This window comes from Hesperophylax consimilis, chromosome 4 (genome assembly GCF_061612785.1).
Source record: "Hesperophylax consimilis isolate HC1 chromosome 4, BYU_Hcon_1.0, whole genome shotgun sequence".
Lineage (NCBI taxonomy): Eukaryota > Metazoa > Arthropoda > Insecta > Trichoptera > Limnephilidae > Hesperophylax > Hesperophylax consimilis.
In genome coordinates, this window is record NC_142839.1 from 35333106 (window position 1) to 35357158 (window position 24053).

At 35.8% G+C, this 24053-nt stretch overlaps 1 protein-coding gene across 1 annotated transcript; it reads left to right on the forward strand.

Moving 5' to 3' along the window:
- The first annotated feature begins 3387 nt into the window (after window positions 1-3387).
- On the forward strand, window positions 3388-14323 carry CSN8 (COP9 signalosome subunit 8). Its single transcript, XM_089631449.1, has 4 exons — window positions 3388-3670; window positions 3751-3821; window positions 5324-5505; window positions 14073-14323. The coding sequence occupies exons 1-4, from the start codon at window positions 3605-3607 to the stop codon at window positions 14321-14323; spliced, it is 570 nt and encodes a 189-aa protein (XP_089487575.1). The 5' UTR covers window positions 3388-3604.
- Window positions 14324-24053: the final 9730 nt, after the last annotated feature.

A 24053-nucleotide genomic window follows, 5' to 3' on the forward strand; every position in this document is an offset into this window, starting at 1 on the left:
TGCTTCCTTGCGACAGGGAGCGGGCGGGGAGGGGTCGGGGTTTGGCGGGGACTCTGCCGGAACGACTGGACGACAAGTGTGAACAGCTCCATACAACACTATGAGCGAGCGTGTGCCGACACGATTTGAAAACGGACGCGCTGCGTAGGCGAGCCATCCGACAAAAAATGTCGGATCCGTTTTCAAATCGTGTCGGACAAGTGTGAACAGCTCCATACATCCACTACAGCCACTAGGGCATCCGATTTTAAAACGGGACCCGCCCCCGATTTGAAAACGGAAGTGGGAACGGGCCCTTACTAGGGTTTGCAAGACCCGGGCAAAGAGTAGCCATGACAGGAAACGTTGTGAAAGAGACTCCTCAGAGTGTGAAGATAGGTGGGAGAGACTTGAAAGTGGAACTGGTGAGCAAACATGTGCTTTAACCCTAGATTCATAACCATTCGTCCCACAGACCGCACAAAACGTAAATTTGTTTCTAGTGTCTCGAGTGAAAGAGATAGAATGATGACCTCTCAAGTACCTTCCTAGATCGCTTGTTCATTAGTAACGCGGGTGCGTTTGCCTCGAAGTGAAGTCTTGTGGACAAGTTATAGACCTTTGAACGTCTGAGAGACGAATGTTTATGAATAGTGTAACTTTTGAAGAGACTGCAAGTTATTTTGAAAACATTGTTTTTGATGAGTTCTGGTTATACAGAGTAAAAGTAAGTATATGATATTATTCTCTTTGAGTTATTATTTATAGTGACATCTTATTTTATCGTTCAAAATGTATTATTGTGTGTATTTTATATCAAATCTTTTTATTTTATTTTAGAATGGATGATCGGCAAATTGATGACTATTTGAATCATTTATCTGATTCTGATGATGATGATTTTACCATTCAGCAAAAGGATGTAGAAATTAGTGATGTCGAAGATTATGTGGAATTAGATGAAATGGTCCCGACAGATTCCGACAGTGATAACGATATGGTTACGTAAAAGACACGAAATGCCAACTTTGAAGAGATGCCTAACAAGGAAAATCGCCGAAGTTTTAGATGAAATGCCTACCATTGCCACACCTGGTCCAAGTGGTACTCAAAAAAAGGTTTGTGGTTATTGTGATTATAAAAAACGGCATATGACAAGGTTCCAATGCAAGCAATGCAAAAAGTATATGTGCATGGACCATCGCGGCCTCATGTGTGTGGAATGTAGCGATGAAATTTAATTTTAACTCGTTTATTATTTTTTTTGTTACCTAATTAAACATATTAAGGAGTGCCATACTTAATTTATTTATTTTATTTACAAGTACCCCAAAACTCGTCACTTAAATTTAGTCGTCTGTGAGACGAATGTTTATGAATAATGTTCCTCTTAGATAAGGTTATGAATCTAAGGTTAAGCGTAGAAACTCTTCATGCTCGGCATCACTTTGGAGTAAAGTGAACGCTTCATCTTGCCCGGCTGGTCGATCCCGAGGCGAGAAGAAAGGACGTCGATAGATGCGTGCGTTCCTGCGTACAATGCAGGACAACTGACCCTCCGCCATCATCCCATGAAGCGGGTAATCTTAATGTTGTGACAACCTGGAGTCGCTTGGCAGTTGATGTTACTCATTTCGGTAGGAAATGTTTACTCACATTTATCGATTGCGGTCCAAGTAGATTTGCCGTGGTGGCGGGAAATCGAGTCAGATAATGCAGCTTCGATTGTCAGACATTTGGAAGAAGTGTTTCGGGAAAGAGGCCCGCCCAAAGTAGTTCTCATGGACAATGGTACTGCATTTTGTTCCTACAGTGTTACAGATAAGTGTAAGAGATGGAATGTTCGTCAAAGATTTTGTGCGGCATACCGACCCAGCTGGAAACGGTATAGTTGAACGACATCATCAAACAATAAAGAGAACTGCAGCCAGAAGTGGAAGCGATCCCCTGCAGGCAGTGTTTTGGTACAATCTTTGGCTGCAAAAAGTAAGGATGATCAAGGTGTTGCGCTGTCTAGTATAGTTCACACTTACTCGTGGAGACACCTTTCTGCGCAAGTGAATATAGAAGAGGGAGTATTGACTGAGTTCTAAGTGGGCGATCTTCTTGCGGTTAAGCCAGTAGATGGGAGATGCACATCGTGCATGGAAGGGTGACAGGACTTACTTCAGTCAACAACATCGAAGTAGATGGCATACCAAGACATGTGCTTGACCCGCGGAAGATGCCTGACAGAGAACGGACTGTGTCTGAGGAGAGACGAGATGGAATTGCCGCACGTTCCACCGTCAATATTTTGGGTTTGTTTAAAGAGGACAGTGAAGAACCGGATCCGGATATGCATCAGGAGGAGATCCACTTGCAAAGAGATGGTGACCTTGAAGAAGAGATAATCACAGAACAACGACCTATTAGGTAGGACGCGAAGGGCTCCGGGTTAGTTAAATCAATTCGTGCAGTGATGATGATATCAGGAGGGCGTGTGGTGATAAGCAGGTACCACTGTAAAAGCGGTGAACGCAACCGCAGAGGCACATAAAACAAGAGAGCTACGGCAGAGCGTCACACGGTGCAGAAGACGTCAGTTTAGACTACAGATACAAAACACTATTCGTAACTTCACAATTAAAATTACCTAAGGTTATAAAATGTTCAATATTGATTAATCAACTTATCTCAGTTAATTTCACGGTAAAACTAAAAAAATGTAAACTGTAAAACTGTACGTAAAACAACGTAAATAAATTTCCTCAGTCAAAAACACAACAAGCGTGCAGGTGCGTGCGCACGGCTCACCGGCCAATACTGAATTAAGGAGTTTCGAAGTATTCGCGAGTAAAAATGGCACCATGATTTTACGCATTTGTGTTTATCTAAAAGGTTAATTTTTTTAAATTAATTTTTTTTTAAATTTGCGAGTTTTACTAGTCGATGCGGGACTAACTTTAACACCAGATGGCATTTAAACGTATTTTCGAAAAATTTGGAGTTACGCAGTATACGAATCAATGCGACGATATGGGATTACGCAATTATTCTTTGGTAATTGTCAAATGTTGGAATGTAAGGTGTTAGATATTTGCGTATGTGAACAATTTGTGAACATTGTGCCGCCACCCCCCCCCCTCCACCCGAGACAAAATATTCGACTTCTGTCCGCAGTTATATATAATATTATAGCAGAACTCCGAGCAATTAAATCGATTAATCATTCGATTCTGTTCTATGTTTCGATTAAAATATTTCGATCTTGCCTATCACTACGACAAGTTATAACCGATAATACATTTTAACATCCCTAATCTCTATTATGATGGGCATCGTTGAAGCTAGGTGCCGGCTGGTGCCGGCTTATGGAGCCGGCATGGAGCCGGCTGTGCCGGCGTGAGTGGTTTATTTATGGTGCCGGCGGGTTCGGTATTTTTTGCTATGTAAGTGGTAAGGTAGGAACTTTCAGGAATTCATCGCGCTCGACTTTGATTCGAGTGGTGTATTCTATGGATTCTAGCTTCTAGCCTCTCGTTCAATTATGACAGCTTGTTTTTTATTGGCATCGAATAGACAGCTTTGTGGAAACGAATAATATATTTTGATTTGTGTTGTCAATACTCCTCACAAAACTTCGATGAAAGCAATGGCGATTCAAAACTTTGTGAAACTTGCATCAGACTTAGAAAAACAAGAATTAGAGGTACGAAAACGTAGTAAATCCGTTTTTGAAGCACATAACCTACATTCCATAAAAATTTTGACATTTGCTTTGTGTTTCAGGCTCCCAAAGGAATTGTCAGCCCGCTAGTATATTCTCAATTATTGGCGATATATCTCCAACAAAATGATTTGTAAGTAAACTTTAATCCCGTAGAATTGTACATTATCAATGAACTTTCCCAAATGTCAATAAACAAATGCTTATGCCGGAAAACATTACTATGTTATTTTAATTGGCATCCTACGATCAAAGCCGTTGAGTAAAATTTAACGGTAATTATTTACCTACGTCTGCCGTTTTTAATACGTATTTAAAAAAAAACAAATCATTTGACCAACTTAATGAATAGGTAAATATTTACCATTTTAACTACTATCTATCCCAAAAAATTAAACTTCACATGTGTATGAATCTTTGGTAAATATTTTGCCTAGCCGTCGCACATTTAAAAGTAACAGACTATGGAAATTAAACATCGTTTCAACTTAATTACTACAAGAAATAACTATTTACATCAGAGAGATGGTAAAAGATGCATTCAAATTTCAGTTTTATTCAATCGAAATTCTAAATTTCCCTTATAAATCGATCCCTTTACCGCTATTTTACTTTATTTTTAGTTTAGATTGAAGTTTGTGAAAGCTTCGTAAAATACTTACTTAACCAAAAACTAAGAACTTAACAACCTACATTGTGCATATAAACAGTTGTTTCTCATAGTAATTGTTGAAACAAAGTGTAATTTCCATAATTTATGCCTAAAAGTGCTGTTCCGAAGCTAAAATTACTGTCAATTTTGTGTTATTTTCTATTGTATTGTGGCATCTTATATCAGTTTTGTGTTATTTTCTATTGTATTTTGGCATTTTATAGCAATTTTTTACAAGTTGTGAATCAATCAAAAATAATAAAAGACAGATTTTGTAAAATGTCTGGCCAAAAAGCATTTAGCATGGAACTGCTGCAAGGAGTGTTAACACTATTTAGTAAGGAACTGTTGTACGGAGTGTTGACACTATTTAGTAAGGAACTGTTGTACGGAGTGTTGACACTATTTAGTAAGGAACTGTTGTACGGAGTGTTGACACTATTTAGTAATGAACAGCTGCAAGGAGTGTTGACACTATTTAGTAATGAACTGCTGCAAGGAGTGTTGACACTATTTAGCTTGGAACTGCTGTACGGAGCGTTGACACTATTTAGTAAGGAACTGTTGTACGGAGTGTTGACACTATTTAGTAAGGAACTGTTGTACGGAGTGTTGACACTATTTAGTAATGAACTGCTGTATGGAGTGTTGACACTATTTAGCTTGGAACTGCTGTATGGAGTGTTGACACTATTTAGCATGGAACTTCTGCACGGAGGGATTTCAGAGAAATGCGTGTATTATATGTCCGTGTGTGTGTACACACCAATAGTTGATTGAATGCATTGTCATCGACAACGTGTCTCTCTGCTGAGTTTCCGCTTGATCAGATGTTGGAAAGTGGGTTAACTTAAGCTTCCAAGATTTGGAAGATGGGTGGTTATTTCTCCTTCTTTCTCATAAATAACGCATCTTACAAAAAGAGAAGTTGCTACGGAGCTAGGAACATACTGTGGTTACTGTAATTTTATTTATTATTTTAGATGTAATGCCAAATACCTCTGGAAAAGAATCCCCCTTAGCGTTCAGACCTCCAACCCCGAACTGTTCTCTGTTTGGGGAGTGGGGCAGAAGATGTGGAAGAGGGACTTGCCAGGAACTTACCAAGCCTTGGCGGCCACAGTTTGGACAGAACCTGTTGCTGATATCATGAAGTCCTTAGAAGGTAAATTTCTCATCCATTTATGCATTTAAATTTTTTGGGGCTACCCATCTAAATAATAAAAGCAAAATCATTCTAGTAGTGGTATGTGATACAATTACATTGGTAAACATTTGATTTTATTCCCTGCATTGGTAATTGGCACTGCTGCATTCCTGGAGAAATCTGAAATGTATAGCTGAGAATCAATTTACATAATAAAAAAAAACAATAAAAGATATACAAATATGTAATGATCTATTCTCAAATAAATGTTTTTATTGATATTATTATTATGCTACAGTGAATATACTATTGTCATTTTTGAAATAATGCCATCTGTTGTTAGTTTATAAAATTAATTTCTTTGAGGTTTTAATAAAAGCTTTTAAAGTTTTACTGTTAGGCAAGCCACCATTGTTTATGAATTTAATTAAAGATTCTAATTACGGTTGTTGGTGTAGTGGGTAAGTAAGTGATTTGTAATATTCTAGCACAGTGGTTCTTGACCTTTTAGGAGGTATCGAACCCCACCAGGTACATATGCGCATTCACCGAACCCCTCCTAATTTGAAAAATAAAATTAGATTTTTACAAATTCAAAACATGGTATATATTTATATATAGGTGTACAAAATGAAAAAAAAAATAAAAAAACAAAGATCAAAATATTAAAATTTAATGGTTAAATCAAAACATGAAACATATTAATCATTATTTACTTTAAATCAGGTGTGACTTCTGCTGTTGCCTCTCAGAAACCAATTCACAAATTCGCGGCTTTACCTTTGTAGCGTGTTCTATAACACTTTGAGTGAACTGTAAAAAAACGATAACTAAAGCTCATTCAATTGGTTTGTAAATAGCACGGGAATAATTGGAAGAAGGAAAACAGCCTACCTGAACTCCCATGAATCCGGGCAAAAATACGGGTTCTCGATGCACTTTGCACTGGTGAATTTTCCTCCACAAACGAGACGAACAACAAACGAATTTATTTCGGTATTTACACATATGATACGAAATTTTAGGTGGCACCTTCTTGATGTACGACACGAGCTCGACTGGTATTTGCGACAATTAGTGCAACAACGTTCATAAGGTCCAATGTGGGTAGGACTGTTTATAGGGAAGGAGATGGATAGTAGGAGAAATGGTAGGTAATTCAAAAAAAGCTGTTTCAATACTAAACATTCCGCCCGCCTTGAGGAAATGTACAAATTTTCTCAACAATCGACATAAAAAAAAAGAAGATGAACAAAATATATATATATAAACTTAAGTTAATGTAACGAAAACTAAAATTAGAAACTAAATAGAACAAAATTTATTCGATAGGTAATCGATATAGTTTCACTACGGGGCGTTTAAAAACACCCTGTGGCGTACGAACTGAAACGACACGAACAATTTTATCAGCGCCAGGAAATAATTCAATAACTCGCCCAACGGGCCAACGCATGGGCGCAGAATGTGAGTCGTCAATCATTACTAGGTCGTCGACTTTCAGATTGGGTGATGATGATGACCACTTGTTCCGTTGTTGAAGAGTGTGTAAATATTTTTTTCGCCAACGATTCCAAAAATGTTGAGACATTTGTTTCAATAATTGCCAGCGCGATAGACGGTTCATTGGTACGTCCACAAAATCTTCTTCAACAACAGAAACTAGAGGAGCTCCAATCAAAAAATGCGCTGGAGTCAGGGCGTCCATTTCAGACGGATCCGTTGACATCGCGCCAATAGGACGAGAATTTAAGATTGCTTCGATACGAGTCAAAACAGTGGCTAGCTCTTCAAAAGTGAGTACTTGATTTCCCACTACCCTTTTCAAATGATGTTTAGTTGATTTAATTCCAGCCTCCGATACTCCGTTAAAGTGTGGGGCGGAGGGAGGATTAAAGTGCCAGATAATTGAACGAATGGCAGTAGCGTCTATAAGTGTGTTATTGTTTTCAGGTAATCTTAAAAATTTAGAAAGACCTATATGATATCAATTGGCACCGACAAAGTTGGTACCACAATCGCTATAAATGTTTTGGCAAAGTCCACGACGAGAAATGAATCGATCTAATGCTGCTATAAATGCTTCAGTGGATAGATCTGACACTAATTCCAAATGAACGGCTTTGGTCGATAAACAAACGAATAGACATAAATAGGCTTTATAGGTTTTAGCGCCGCGACGCCTACTTTCGCGGACTACAAACGGACCTCCATAATCGGTTCCTACATTTAAAAATGGACGACCTTCTCGAAAACGGGAAGCGGGCAAGTTACCCATCAAGGGTAAACTACCACGCGGGTTGTTTTTAAAACAAGAGATACATTTGCTCAAACGATGTCGAATTACGTTACGAGCCGAAATTATCCAATATTTTAATGATAGTATAGATTGCAATGCACGCGGACCAGGATGAAGGTACAAACGATGGTAATAATCTATTATTAGAGTTGTTAAATGACATTGCTTTGGTAAAATAATAGGATGTCTAGAGGTTTCCGACACTACTTGTGCAAAGCGAAGACGTCCGCCCACCCTTAATATTCCAAATTCATCGATAAAGGGAGCAAGTCTTTGCAGTTGCGGTGAACACACATTATGCGAGATTATATTATCTATATCTTGTTTAAAATAAATATTTTGAACGAATTTAATGCAACAGGTCAAAGATAAATTAATTTCTTTCAACGAGAGTGTGTTGCAACTTATCTTTGATTTCAAACTTAATCTATTAATAAATCGACGACACCAAGCTATAACTCGTAATAATTTCGATAGTGATGAAAATTTCAATAGAAACTCTTGGTCACGAGTCGACACATTAGTTGATAATGAAGTTAGATTCTTCGATTTATACTCTGGTATTTGTTCTACCGGAATATCTTGAGGTTTAACAAAGGACCACTCCTCTACGGGTGACGATATAAAACGTGGACCATACCACCATAAGGAAGATTCGGCAATTTCACTTGGAAAAACTCCTCGTGACCCCAAATCTGCAGGATTTTCTTGCGACGAAATGTGAAACCAATGTTCATAAGGTAGACTTTGAATGATGGTTTCAATACGATTTGCAACGAAAGTTTGCAAACGAAACGTAGGTGTTTTTAACCACGCCAAAACAATAGTGGAATCGGTGAAAGCTATAATGTTTTCTATTTGAAGTCGATCTTTATATACTTCTTTACAATAGGTTAACAGCTTTGCCAACAAAACTGCTCCAAGCAGTTCAAGCCGTGGAATAGATATCACCTTAATGGGTGCAACTTTTGATTTAGATAGTAAAATGTGGCTTGAAATTTCTCGATTATTGATTGCAATCAAATAAACAACTCCACAATATCCTCGTTCAGAGGCGTCAGAAAAACCAACCAGTATACAACGACTTTTTTGAGACGTAGTAACAAAGCGATCAATTCTTAACTTTGATAGGGAAGGAAGTTCCGTTATATATTTCTTCCACTTCAAACTCATTTCCATGGGGATTACCTCATCCCAACCAAGTTGCAACTTCCACAATTCTTGCATGAAATATTTAGCGACAAAAACGACAGGGTTAATGAATCCCAATGGATCATATAATCGTGCTATGGTAGATAGCATTGTACGTTTTGTGCAGTGGTCACTAAAAGCATTATTAATTTTATATGTAAATTTATCGAGCGACGGGATCCATTGAATACCTAATATATTAATATTTTTCTTATCACCGTCAAATTCAAAACTTAATGGTACTTCCCGACAATTGAGAGGAATGTCTTCTAAAACTTCAGGATAGTTGCTAGTCCATTTTCGTAATTCAAAACCACCCTTTTGAAGTAATGCATTCAACTCCATGATGTAAAATCGAGCGCTTTCCAAAGTTTGCGCACCACTGACAATGTCATCTACATATGTGTCATTAATTAATATGCTTGCAGCCTTTGAATAGTTAGTACTTTCATCAGCTGCTAATTGATGCAATGTTCGAATAGCTAAGAAAGGGGCACTTGCTGTCCCATATGTGACCGTTTGTAATTCAAATTCTTTTACGGGATGATTGCGCGACTCCCGCCATAATATATGTTGATAATTACATGAGTTTGAATCCATGAGGATTTGTCGATACATTTGACGTATGTCAGCTGTAAAAACGACTTTGTGTATACGAAAATTACACATCAATTCGACTATGTCCTTTTGTAATTTTGAACCCACGAAAAGTATATCATTCAATGCAATACCCGATGATGTTTTGGTACTTGCATCAAAAACGACTCTCAAACGAGTTGTAGAACTTGTCTCCTTGATTACGCCGTGATGTGGTATGAAATAGTTTCCAACTGGTGACCGAGATGGTATTTCAATCATATGTTCCAAAGTTAAATACTCTCTCATAAAAGAAATATATTGCGATTTGAGATCAGGATTTGAATCCAGCCTCTTTTCTAAATGCATGAAGCGCGACAATGCGGTGTCATATGACTTTCCCAATTTTTCTGGGCTTTCCTTAAATGGTAAAGCTACGACATACCTCCCGTCTTTGTTACGGTAGGTATTTTCAATATACAACTTTTCACACCGAATTTCATCAGGGGATCGAATTTCTTTCAACGAGGGGACATTTTCGATTTCCCAAAAACATTTAAGTTTATCCTCAATTGAGTCATCCATTGAAGTAAAAAATGAATTTATCGAATCATTTGACGATCCGACATTTCCCATTAAAACCCATCCTAATGTTGTTTCGATGGCAATAGGTTCATTTTCTTTGCCGACCAATTTACCTGGGCCTAATAATGAGGCAAAAATATTACTTCCGAGTAGAATGTCAATTGCTGATGGCAAGTAGAAGGTTGGGTCTCCTAATTTGAGTCCTCTAATATGTTGCCAGTCATGTTCAACGATATGAGACGACGGCAAGTACGATGAAATGTTATTGATAATAAGGAAATCTGTAGTAATACCAGACTCCTTCGAGGCGACAGGACGAAAATTTGTTTTTACTAATCCGTTTGATCCAATTGTGCGAGTGCCACCAATACCGACGATAGAAAATGAATGTTTACTTGAACGAGAAAAGCCGAGGCGTTTTGCACACTCCTCCGAAATGAAATTAGCCTGACTCGCCGAGTCCAAAAGAATTCTTGCTTTTTGAAAAACGCCATTTTTTCCTAATATTTCCACGTAGGCTGTGGACAACAGTACCGATTTACTATTTTTATTGTAGAACGTTGTTAACGCAAGTGGTTCAGAATTTTCTTGATTTTCAGAATTTTCCTGATTTTCAGTATTTTCAAACATTTTCTTTGGAAAATGCAACAGGCTGTGATGTCTAGCTTGACACTCATTACAAGAGAAACGAGACTGACAATTTTTTGCATTATGTTTATTTTGTAAACAGTTGAGACAGAGCTTGTGCTCCTTGGCGAATGAAAATCTGTCCTTTGGTGACAGACGTAAGAATTTTTCACATTTATTCAGATAATGTGACGATTTACACACAAGACATTTATTTACGACATTCGACACAAAAGAACTAACATTATTATTATTATTATTCGAACGATTTTTAATGTTATATGATTTCGAGGGGCTTTTATTAAAGATTTCCCTTTGTGAGAGACTTTCCGGAAAAACGCCCAACGCGGTCTCTTTAGCTAGACATTGTTGCTCCAGAAAATGTAATAATTGGTCAAATGTAGGCACTTTTTCCAATTTATTTTGAATCTCAAATTCAATACGTAATTCTTTTGGTAATTTACGTAAAACAATATGTAATAATAGGAAACTCCATTCATGTACTGGAAAATGTAATGCCATTAAAGCCGCTACGTTTTCCTTCAATATTGAAATAAATTTCCTCAAGTTATCATTGGCTTTGACAATTTGAGATGACAATATTAACTCTATATGGGTATCTGCTATTAACCGAATGTTTTCGAATCTTGCCTTTAACAAATTGTAGGCAACAATATAATTTTCTTCCGAAATAGGAAGATGTTTAACACAAATAAATGCTTTTCCAGATAAACTACTAATTAAATAATGCATTTTTTGTACAGGATTTAACGTATTATTTGAATGTATTAACGAATCAAAAGTATTTATGTAATTTACCCATTCTGTTGAAATTCCAGAAAAATTTATCAATTTAATTTTCGGAAGTGAAATATTTGAATTCTTAGTAACATTTTTACTTTCAAAATCATTTTCGAAGTTTTCCGGAAACAATTCACTGTGATGTGACTGTATTTCGTAATAAATATCTTGAAATTCAGAATATTTTGTTTGCAAAGTTGCAATTTCAGATTCCTCCTTTTTCGAAGTTTCCAAAAGCATATGACACTGTACGAAATTATCTCTAACTGTTGTTATATCCGAAAAACGTGCTTTAAAAATCTTCTTATCTGATAACTCCGATGTTTTAAAGCCTTAACCGCCGACGCGCGAATACTTTCTAGATCTAAAATCGCCAATTTATATTTAATTGCGTTCGATGCCATATTTGCAGATTTAAGAAAAGTATTTTAGTAAACAAAATTCCGAAAAACAACAACAAACTATTTTGACAGCTAGATAATTTGTAAACAATGTATTCCAATATGGCCGTCCAATTGACAGCTGACTACTCAGTAGTACCAACTTAAAAACCAGCCACTTTCTGATTATTGAAACAATCTGTTTTACCGACACGACAATATTAAAAAATAATTGCACCTACCTACTTCAAATTTGAAGGTAACAAATTTAAGATTACCCACCGAATTTGCAAACAATATTGACAATATTCTAGGTACTAAATTTATGCTTCTATTATTGAATAATGATTCTAAATTGTTGAAACAGCTTTTAGACAGGAGAATGGATGACAAGGTTGTGATATTCAAAAAAACAATTGAATGGCTAATTGAACCGATGTTCAATATCCAACCAGATCGATATCCGGGGAGAGGACCAAACAATGTAGCGTGTTCTATAACACTTTGAGTGAACTGTAAAAAAACGATAACTAAAGCTCATTCAATTGGTTTGTAAATAGCACGGGAATAATTGGAAGAAGGAAAACAGCCTACCTGAACTCCCATGAATCCGGGCAAAAATACGGGTTCTCGATGCACTTTGCACTGGTGAATTTTCCTCCACAAACGAGACGAACAACAAACGAATTTATTTCGGTATTTACACATATGATACGAAATTTTAGGTGGCACCTTCTTGATGTACGACACGAGCTCGACTGGTATTTGCGACAATTAGTGCAACAACGTTCATAAGGTCCAATGTGGGTAGGACTGTTTATAGGGAAGGAGATGGATAGTAGGAGAAATGGTAGGTAATTCAAAAAAAGCTGTTTCAATACTAAACATTCCGCCCGCCTTGAGGAAATGTACAAATTTTCTCAACAATCGACATAAAAAAAAAGAAGATGAACAAAATATATATATATAAACTTAAGTTAATGTAACGAAAACTAAAATTAGAAACTAAATAGAACAAAATTTATTCGATAGGTAATCGATATAGTTTCACTACGGGGCGTTTAAAAACACCCTGTGGCGTACGAACTGAAACGACACGAACAATTTTATCAGCGCCAGGAAATAATTCAATAACTCGCCCAACGGGCCAACGCATGAAATTTTAGGTGGCACCTTCTTGATGTACGACACGAGCTCGACTGGTATTTGCGACAATTAGTGCAACAACGTTCATAAGGTCCAATGTGGGTAGGACTGTTTATAGGGAAGGAGATGGATAGTAGGAGAAATGGTAGGTAATTCAAAAAAAGCTGTTTCAATACTAAACAACCTTGGCAAGTGCCACTCTCATGTCATTTTCACAACAAAGTCTATTCCTCTTCTTCGTTTTTATATCCAGCATCTTAGAAAAGGATTGCTCGCAAAATGTTGTAACAAGCGGTATAAAAATCTCCAGAGCTTTCTTAGCAATAACAGGGTATGTTTCCATTTGCTGACACCAAAACGTTGAGAGCGATGTTGTTCTGAAGAGTTGCTGTTGAACCTGGCTCTGCTGAATTTCAATGATTTCAAGCGGGGCGTGTCACCACGAATCATATAAGTCGGGGGTCTTGATCTTCACCCAACTGACTCACCGAACCCCTGGGGTTCCATCGAACCCAGGTTAAGAACCACTGTTCTAGCATAATGCGTAACATCATTCAAGTTCAATAAACTTCATTTTTTGTAACTGGAACTATTATCAAGCAATAAAGTAGGTACTGACATTAGTTTGTGAATTAATAGTTCTTTATTAGAGTTAATAGAGTGAATTTACTAAATATTAAAGAATTGAAAGAAGAAAAATCACACGAAATTTTAATAATTTTAAAATTTCGTGTGATTTTTGTTATTTCAATATTGTTTTCTTTTCTACATAGTATTTGCTACCTGGCTTTACCATAGTTTTATGCTGCTAGTAACTCGTTCAAAAGCATGCACATATACACTATACACATTGTGTACAGCGTGTATAGTGTATAGTTTCATTGCTAGTAACTTTTTAATAAATCAATGTTTAGGTACGTAAATCGGCGCTCTGAGGATTAAAAGATTAAATATAATAATTGTTTATTTTCGTATTCCAGAAAAAGTACGTGAACGCGCCATCACCCTCATTGGCCAGGCCTACAGCTCCGTGTCTGTGGATACTGTCTCCTCCATGACGGGGCTGGCTCCAGAGCTCGTGCTGGAACTGTGCAAGGAGCGTGGATGGGCCGTGCAGGATGGGGGCAAGATGATAGTGCCCACCAAGCCGCCGCCCCCTCCGGCACCCATCACCTCCAGCGAAGACCAGCTCTATAAACTTACTGAATTTGTCACATTCTTGGAGAATTAAACCATTTTTTTGATAATAATTTGTTTACATATTTAAATTATGGGTAACCATCATGGGATAACCAACACCTCTGTCATATGTCAACCCAAGTGGTTTGCTAAGTTTGGTGAGTTAGCAGGGGTTGCGGATTCAAGAGGTGAGATTTGTCCAGGTTATGGCGGCAGATGAGTTTGCCCCCCAATTGCTTATCGGTATCAGTATCGTCTGCAGTTTCGGGGGAGGCCAGTTGAGGGTGACCCTTTGACCTCCCCAGCCGGACTCTCTCGACCATTGTTTTGCACTGCAGTGGGAGAGATGGATTCTTGCTTTTATCATTCCTGATTCCTATCCACCTCTCATACCTTTTTCCTTCGCAGAACTTCCTGTCCTTCCTTTCCTTAAAATAAACCTAGCATCCCCAAAGATGACATAGGCTGTGAGGGAAATGAAAATCTCCAGGGCCTCCTGTGTGAGGTTAATGTGAAAAAAATATTTACTGAAGTAGGTTCCTGAGATGAGTTTTATTTTATATATTTGTACCCGGTGATCATAAAGATGGGTTTGCTCTTTAAGTGGTCCAAGAAAGGAAAATTTTTCATAAATATTCTTACAAATCAGTTGATGTTAAAAATATATAATACATGTTACATGTACATTATAAAAATATGCTAAAAATTCTATCTGCATATTATTTTCAAAACTGACTATCACAATATAATCGAAAAATGAAAAAAGTAAATGAATAATGTAATTTGCTAACACTAGAATGGTTTCTTTTCCGAATGCATTCAAATGAGGCAGTAGTTAAAAACAAAATCCTATTGCAATTTGCATATTCATACTTGTGACTGCAGGAAAACCACTAACATACCTGATTGCAATTATTTGTAGAAATTCAATTTGTGAAATCACATGCTAACGCGATCTGGGGAAAAACCATTCCAGTGAGGTGGTGAGATGATTTGAAAAAGTTTGAAGTATGTATATCCGCATTCCGTGGTAAAAGCTGGTGTCGTGCTCTGAAAGATATATTATGTTGAACTGAAATTCCCCCGTCTGCCATAAATGATTTTTGCTTGCCACTAGCAACCAAATACCGACATACCCGGAGTTGGAAATTGCTGAATTAACTGTACGTCCAAATATAGCAGGTTATTTTTGAAATACCTATCAAATTATACCTTACACTGGTATTTCCGTGAACAGTAAACCTCACGTCCAAAAATGTATGTTTCTATTTTTCTCTTATTTAATAAATCGAAACCAAAATTTCCTCTGAAATCATAAGATTTTTAAGAAGGTTAATTTAACTTAACATTTTTTTAAATTTCATATAAGGAATAGTATAATTTGTCCCAAAAAACGTCACTGTCTGAATGATAATTCTTATTTTTTTCAATTATTAGATCATGGTAGAAAATATGTACCTAACAAGGTTGGTTCATAAAGGCACTTTTCAGGAAAAATGCATCGGGCCGCGCATAAGCTCGTGACGTAGTTCAAAGTCCAGTTGAATTGAACGAACAATCTTGTCCACTTTTCACAGTATAACATTATGTTTTTAAAATCTAATTTAATTTGCTCGCATATAAGTTTGTATATACGATTCATATTATAGTTGATAAAATGTAGTTAACAATTTGTAGATTTTCTGGAGGAAAATAAAATATCACACCGAAATCAATACGGCTTCATAAAAACAAAAAGCACACAAGATGCAATAGCAAATGTTTCATCACTTATCCACCCTACATCTCTGAACTATGCTTCCCGGAAAACACTGGTCTGAGGCAGTCAACGCTTAGATCAGCAACATCAGCAGCTGTAGGCAGACTGATAGAACCTATGCGCAAGCCAAATACTAAGTTTGGTGATCGCGCTTTCGGAGTATCTGGGCCGAAGGCTTGGAATAAACTCCCTCCGGAACTAAGATCCATAACAAGTCCAACAGAATTCAGGTCTAAACTAAAAACTTACCTTTTTAAGCTGTCGTACCCTTAAATTAAATATACCAATCCTAAGAGAAAGTCCAGTTATATTCAATTTTTCAATTAAGTCCTAAATCCTGTATCTAAATTTCGCCAATAAACAATTAGATAATGTTAATTAAGTGTTAATCTCAAGTGACCTACCAGGTAAGTATTGTACTGTATATTTTCTCCATAAATAGTTAAGTAATAACATAGATCACTGTAGAAATGTATTATAAGTTTGTACAGCGCCCTTGAGGTGTTTTTGCACGAAAACGGCGCCATACAAGTCATCCAAGTATTATTATTTATTATTATTATTTATATACTTAGCACTTGATGAAGGCAATAAATGCGCAGGAATTTTTATAGACCTAAGAAAGGCTTTTGATAGTATCTCTCATTAAAGCTTATTAAAAAAACTAAAATCTAATAACATCAACGATAAAACCGCCCAGTGGATAGAAAGTTATTTGACAAATCGCCCACATTACGTTAAAATAAATGACACGGAATTAATGAAATTTTGGTATCCCACAAGGCACAGTTCTGGGACCGGTACTTTTCATTTTATATGTAAATGACATATTTGTTCAAGCATTACATGGAAAACTTGTCTCTTATGCTGTCTTATAGTTAAAGGAAAAACATGGGAAAATATTAATTTAAAAGCCACAGAAGATATAAATAATCTAAAAATATGGTTTGACGATAACCTTCTGTCGTTAAATAGTCCCACATCTTCTTTGAAATAAATACCAATAGTATACCTCCAAATCTTCAAATAATCCTACATGATCATTCTCTCACACAAAACGACGCTAACCTCTGTCGATAGACATGCTCATTTCTGGAAACAGCTGATAAAATTACCTATCTAGGAATAATCAGTGATAAAAACCTAAAATGGAAAGATCACATACTATGCATAATATATAAAATAATTTCCTAATAAAGAAAATTAGGAACTTAATTTACATATTCTTACGAATCAGAAATTTCTTATCAATGAAAAATCTATACTCAATATATTATGCATTAATACAGTCTGTTCTGCAATATGCCATTATAAGTTAACCTACTTACAATTAACGCAAAAAAAACAGTTTATATACCATTCACAATAAATAAATTCAAAACTTACCCCAACATTCATATAATAATACACAACAAAAAATGTAACAAAGATGTTTGTAATAAATCATGTACCATACTAAACCAAACAACTGAAGTAAAGTACCTCGGTGTAATTGTAGACCAACATATGAAATGGAACAGACACATATGTGAACTTGTCAAGCGCATTAGAAAATGTATCTATATATTCATTAGATTAAGAAATGTTCTCAAGCTAAACAACCTGAAAAAAGTCTATTACGCACTAGTCCAATCATTACTTCAGTATGGAATCATTGGGTGGGGAGGTGCATATGAAAAAATTTTAAGCTCTGTAAAAGTGGTACAAAAACTAATTATAAAAGTAATTTTGAAAAAAAAACCAACATTCTCTTCAGCACCACTGTTCAAAATTTTCGAAGTACCAACAATTGAAGACCTCTATAAAAAAGATGCAATATTACAAATATATAAAGAAACTGTAATAAAAAAACTTAAATTTAACTCATCCTTAAGGCATAATTTTAACATCCAAATTCCTCTATTTTCAACACAACAAATGCACAATAATTACATTTACAAAGGCATAAGATATTTTAATAGTCTTCCCGAAGAAGTGAAAAAAATACCAGATTTTATTTTATTCAAAAAGAAGGTCAAATTTATCTTTAAAAAAATTAATATCACCTATCAAATGTTATAACTTCAATTCATGTTACAACCAAAATTAACGTCACAATCCTCTTTTAAGTTTATATTTATTGTACCGTATTTATGTTAATTAGTGATATAAACATGAAATAATTGTCAAATAACTCCTACGCCAAGCTCAAGAGCTAGCACTCTTCATTGGAGTAGAAATTCAATAACTTATGTTTTTCACTATTACCTATGATCATCTAATTTTATGTAAAATGTAACAATGTTATAAGTTAAACAATAAAAAAAAAAAAAAAAAAAAAAAAAGTTGGGGAGCAGCTTACAAAACTAGCCTGACCCCCATAGAAATTGTTCAAAAAGTCATAATAAAAATAATACTAAAAAACCTCCAGACTTCCCCACTGAACGCGTATTCGAAGAATTCAAAGTTCCTACATTTAAACACTTATTTATGAAAAATTTAATTGCTCAAATTATAAAAGAAAAAGATAAATACTCATTCATAGCTGAAAATCGAACCAGACTTAAATATATATTTGCATGCCCTAAACTACACACTTCTTTTGCCCAGCACCATTATATCCACCAAGGAAAACATTTCATTAATAAATTACCAGAAGAAATTAGAAGCATTAATGATAAAAAACAAATATTGGACTATATAAAAAAATATTTTAGGGAAATCGTTGACAAAAAAACTGATTCCCCTAGTTTCACTTAAAAATCTCACAAATTATCCTACTATACTCTATTTATCCTCCATAATATATATTTTTTCTTCCTTCCAAATACAATAATTTGTATGGATTTTAATTTTGTAATTTCTTTTACTTTGTAAACTAGTACTATTATTTTTTCGCAAATGTACACTCCTCTTCCATCAGCAAATGCTTTTAATGGAAGTGTAATATAAATGAAAACAGTATGACTTGTAGTTCATTAACAGGAACAATCACAATGTGGTATACAGTAGTGAATGGTAGAAAAGCTGAGGACGCCCGAGGAAGACTTATGCATTATCTCCACACTGGAATGATACACGAAGTTGAATTTAAGTCCATATATTGAATTTTTTTTTAACATTTACAATTTGGTAAACAGCATTGAGTGGTAGAAAAAGTCAGGGCCGCCAGCAGAAAACATGGAAATCAAGTAAATCGCGATCATGTAAAAAAAAATTTAAATAATTAATTGCTTAGCAATAATATTATTTACAACTTAAAACTACACCCAGTTTTCAGATTTACTAGAAGTCATAACCTCAAAAAATTACTCCAAACCATTCATAACCCCGAACAACACCGGGAACACGTCAGCTATTAAATATTATTTTTGGTACACAAAAAACCCTTGACTCACTGCAGAAACGGGAGGTCCGTTTGATTGATTGCCCTATCTCAACAAACGCATTGCAATCTTTAGGGCATAGGCGTCGAGTGGGAATGCTGTCCTTGTTCTACCGCTATTTCGATGGAAGATGCTTCAAGGAACTTAAATTAAATTAGTGTCTTTTTTGGAACTTTTTGAACTAGTTCTTGAGTTCAGCAGTTCGGTTGTGGAAAGATTTTCGTCTTTAGTCCCTCTTACAACATGAGTCTCTTCAAGACCATGTTTGCAACCTCATCTTCTCAAAAAGACCCTCCACACAGCATCCCTAATGAGGACCCGACGGAAATTATTTTCATTGGCCCTCCTGTGTGGAGTTAATGTCATTTTTTAAAAACTTATTTTAATATTTCCCACAATTTGTGGTGCGGGGAGCCATAAGCCTGTGCTTTAAAACGGCCCTGGTACCAGACGTAATACACAATTTTCGGCCCGCTAGTGATAGACGTATCAAAATTTCCCATCCCCACCCCACCTCTGCTTTAAATTGTCCGCAAAGTCATACTTAACTCTTTAATTTAGTAAAAATATCGAAATTATATCGCCTTTACACCAATAATTAATTTTCCATCAGTCTCATCTTGCTCAAAATCCCACGGGACATAAATCAAATTCTTTTCTATTAGTAAAACGAACGAGACTTCCTGCTTGGCAGTCTTGGCACACTTGTTTAGATCTATAACGAGTCGGTCCGAGCAAAAAGACTAAAGGAAGCTTTAATTGCCCTAGGTCGGTCATCGCCACCGCTCGGCCGCCGATAGAATGCTCCCATCAAAACAAAACAATAGAAAATGAATGTCTAATTTATCTGTTGGCAAACTATTGAGGGATCAGTGTTTCCTGACTGAATCGAGAACCAAGAGATACACCTAAACTTCTTGCATAATTAAAACATCGATTTATTTATCATGTAGGTACATTACCTACCTAATGCACTACATTATAATACAAGTAGAGCCATCTAGAATCTAGATACAAACATGTCAGGTAGAAGAAATCTTTCTAATTTAATTATCTATTAAAATTTTATAACTAAAGCTTTTACAGAAAAAAAACAAGTGGACTCGTTTAGGTATATCGATTTTATTAAAAGCCTTTGATACAGTTTCCCATAAAATTCTTATTTGAAAACTAGAAAAGCTTAGTATACGGGGCAACATATTAACCTGGTTTAAGAATTCTCTTACTGGCAGACAACAAATTGTTAAAAAAATCCTCCCAGTTCGGAAAAAAAAATGCAACAAGTGGAGTCCCACAGGGTTCACACCTTGGTCCAATATTGTTTATAAATGATATTACAAAAATATTTCATGATGTATTTGTCTTACTTTTTGCTAAACACCTTAAAACTTTTAGAATTGTTCAACATAGAAATATTATTTATGATAGAAATATTATTCTATATTATAATATCAACAAATTGTTAATTTGGTGCAACGAAACAGACTTTACTTAAATACCTCAAAACTCAAATAGTAAGATTTTTTCCAATAAATAATCAATTGATCTTTAATGACAACATTGATAACGATACTCTTGAGACATTAACAAAAATTAAAGACTTAGGTCAAATCTATCTTTTTTTTACCAGATAACGGATATCTCTAACAAGGGCTTGCAAATGTTGGGATTTATAACTAGGTTAACTAGAAATTTCAACAATATTAAGTGTATTAAACTGTTATATTTTGCGTACCATATAAATTAACTTAAATGCAATTCTTCCGTATGGAACCCACATTGAAAGAATATAATATAAATTTTTTTCGTTTTGTAAGTTTTAAAATGGGTATTCCAGCGAATTTGTTGAACTTCAACATTATTTTAAATTAAATTAATATATTTAAATTGTCAGACAGAAGACAATGACTTGGTATTTCTATAAAAAAAATCTAAGTGATGCATGTTACAGTCCAGAATTGGTTGCATTGTAAGCTTTCGGATTCCATTATGTAATACTAGAAGTCGGGATTTATTTCAGTGCAGAAATTCGGGCACTAACTACCATATGTATTCATCATTGCCCAGAATACTTATGGAGGGAAATAATTATACCGAGTCGTTAATTTATCAGTCTTTAATTTATCACTTAACAAATACAAAAGATTTTTACTGAGACAGTTCAGGTATGTACTCGTGTAGTAAAAATGTGCGGTATTAATAAATAGTTTTTACCATTCATATGTAAAAGCCCCTGAAAAGAGCGTTAATGAAGTAATAAAAAAATTTCACGTAATATTATCACCCATCGTGTCGTGTCCGAGGGTCAAACATAAAATATTAATAAATTTCCGCAAATTATAGCCTTACCATTATCTATAAATTCCGACCGGGTGTAGACAAATTACGTTTTACGCATCATGGCTTGGCCTATTTCAGCATATCGCGCGCCATTCACTCGCAATGGGAATGTATGGCGAGCGATATGCTGAAAAAGGCCAAGCCATAATGCGTATAACGTAATGTGTCGCCTACCTCCGCCTAAGTTCATAGTCATCAGTGTTTTTTTATTGTGGTGGAAACCGCCGGAATATGCTCTGGCACTATTTTCGACAGTTGTTTTAAATTGTTAACAAGTAATTCTTTTAAATACTTAATTTTTTTTATACACCTTCATATTTTTGTAAATAAATAAATTAATGGCGGAAAAATCCTTTTATGAATACATTTTTAAAATACATTCCAGTAAAACTGATGCATTTTCCATTTCTTCAAGTAATAATTGTGACCGCGATTTATGGTAGAAGTTTTTTTTTATCAAGACCTTAAAATACAGGGTGTTCCAATAAGATGTGTTATTTTGAATAGCCCGCTATTTCGGTAGATGTTACTTTTGAAGCTGTCATTCTTTGACATTTGACAAGTATTTGTTGCGCTTCAACAACGCATTGAAATTATTAAAATTCACTTGAGTGAATCAAATGCAGTGAATCATTTTGAGTGATGAGGCCCATTTCCACCTCGGTGGCTTCGTCAACAAGCAAAATCGTCGCACCTGGGCTCGGAAAACCCAAGAGTTATTGTTGAAAAGCCTCTCTATCCTCAACATGTGACTGTTTGGTGCGGTTTATGGTCCGGCAGAGTCATTGGACCTTAATTTTTCTAAAATGAGGCTAGAGCTACAGTTACGGTGAATGGATTGCGCTATCGAGAGATGATTAATGATTTTTTATGGCCGAAATTGGATGGTATTGATCTTGACAACGTTTACTTTCAACAAGACGGCGCTGCGTGCCACACAAGCAATGAAACCATTGATATTTTACGATTGAATATCAAAATAACACCTCTTATTTGAAAACCCTTTACAATCCCAACAATGAATCTTATGATTCTTTACTTTTCTGTCTGAAATTTCTCTAGTCAACAACTATATTACGCTTGCAACCCCGGTACAGCATCCACAAAGATAACAATGGCCTCGAGGTAAATTATTTTCCTCAGAACCTCCTGTGCGGAGTTAATGAAAAAAAACGTGTTTTACACCTTGACTTCAGAAATGAATGTTCATTTAACTACCAATAATACTCGTAAGTCAAGGCGCCAAATTATGGTTCAGTAAGAAAGAAAGTGCCAAATTTTTGAACGGCGTTATAGCGTTCATTTAAAAGTTTAAATATTTTTTATGAAATGGTAAAAAACTATACCTACAGCATTGATTCAGCTCTGTATTAAATAAAAAAAAATCTTCGGAATTATCGCTCCGTTTGAATAAATTAAAACAAAGCAAAATACTATAAATAATTGTTCAGCCGTTTGATAAAAGATTAGAGTCTAACAAGTCCACGAATGAAGCATGAATTACCAAAGACAGGCGAGTAAATCAAGAAACATTATGACGCTGAGTAGAATTTGTGTAAGGCTGAACACAAACATCTCGTTTCCAATCCGGGGTCCATTCGCTGAATCAACCAGCTTCTAGATTTTAATTTTTATGTGACATCTCACAAGATGGCCCCTGTCTGTACAGTGTAAAGGCTTTTGGTCGGGCAGGGTTGTGAGGCGGGTTAAGTAGGGGCTGTAGGAAAGGCTTTCTTAATGCGGGTCTTGAAGAGGCCCAGATTATATAAAGGAGGAAAAACAGATGCCGGTAGCTCGTTCCATAATATACGAGTGAAGCCAATATCAACTGTGAGCGGGTGTTCCGCTTGTGTACGACGACTTTAATGCACGTGCACCGGGGATCAATGCTGATAGCTTCTTAGAGCAGTCTTCATTAAAATACCCATAGAACAGACTCAGCATGCCCACATTGCGTCTGTGCGCTATCGGTCTCTTAACAATGGATTGCCCTCCTTTGCACAGAATCAAGTACTCATCAAGTATTGTGGGGCTCCAGCCCAGAGGTGGCTCCCAAATTCAATTGTTGGGCGTACTTGAGATTTGTATAGGGTTAGTATTGAAGAATCGGTTAGCCCGTTCAGTTATCTGATAAATTTGATTTTACACAGTCGAGAATCAGAGGGGATAAAAAATGTTGACTAGGTGTTGTTTTACGCTGAATAATTATTTCACAATTTTTCGAAGAAAACTTCTTCTAACTGCTTTTCAATTTGTGATGGCATTATTTATTTTTTATTAAAACCACAAATAACTTTGTTTACATCACTTTATTTCGA

Coding starts and splice junctions, on each gene's coding strand:
- CSN8 (XM_089631449.1), top strand. CDS start 3,605: ATGAAAGCAATGGCGATTCAAAACTTTGTGAAACTTGCATCAGACTTA. Junction 3,822..5,323: donor TATCTCCAACAAAATGATTT/GTAAGTAAACTT, acceptor TTATTATTTTAG/ATGTAATGCCAAATACCTCT. Junction 5,506..14,072: donor TATCATGAAGTCCTTAGAAG/GTAAATTTCTCA, acceptor TTCGTATTCCAG/AAAAAGTACGTGAACGCGCC.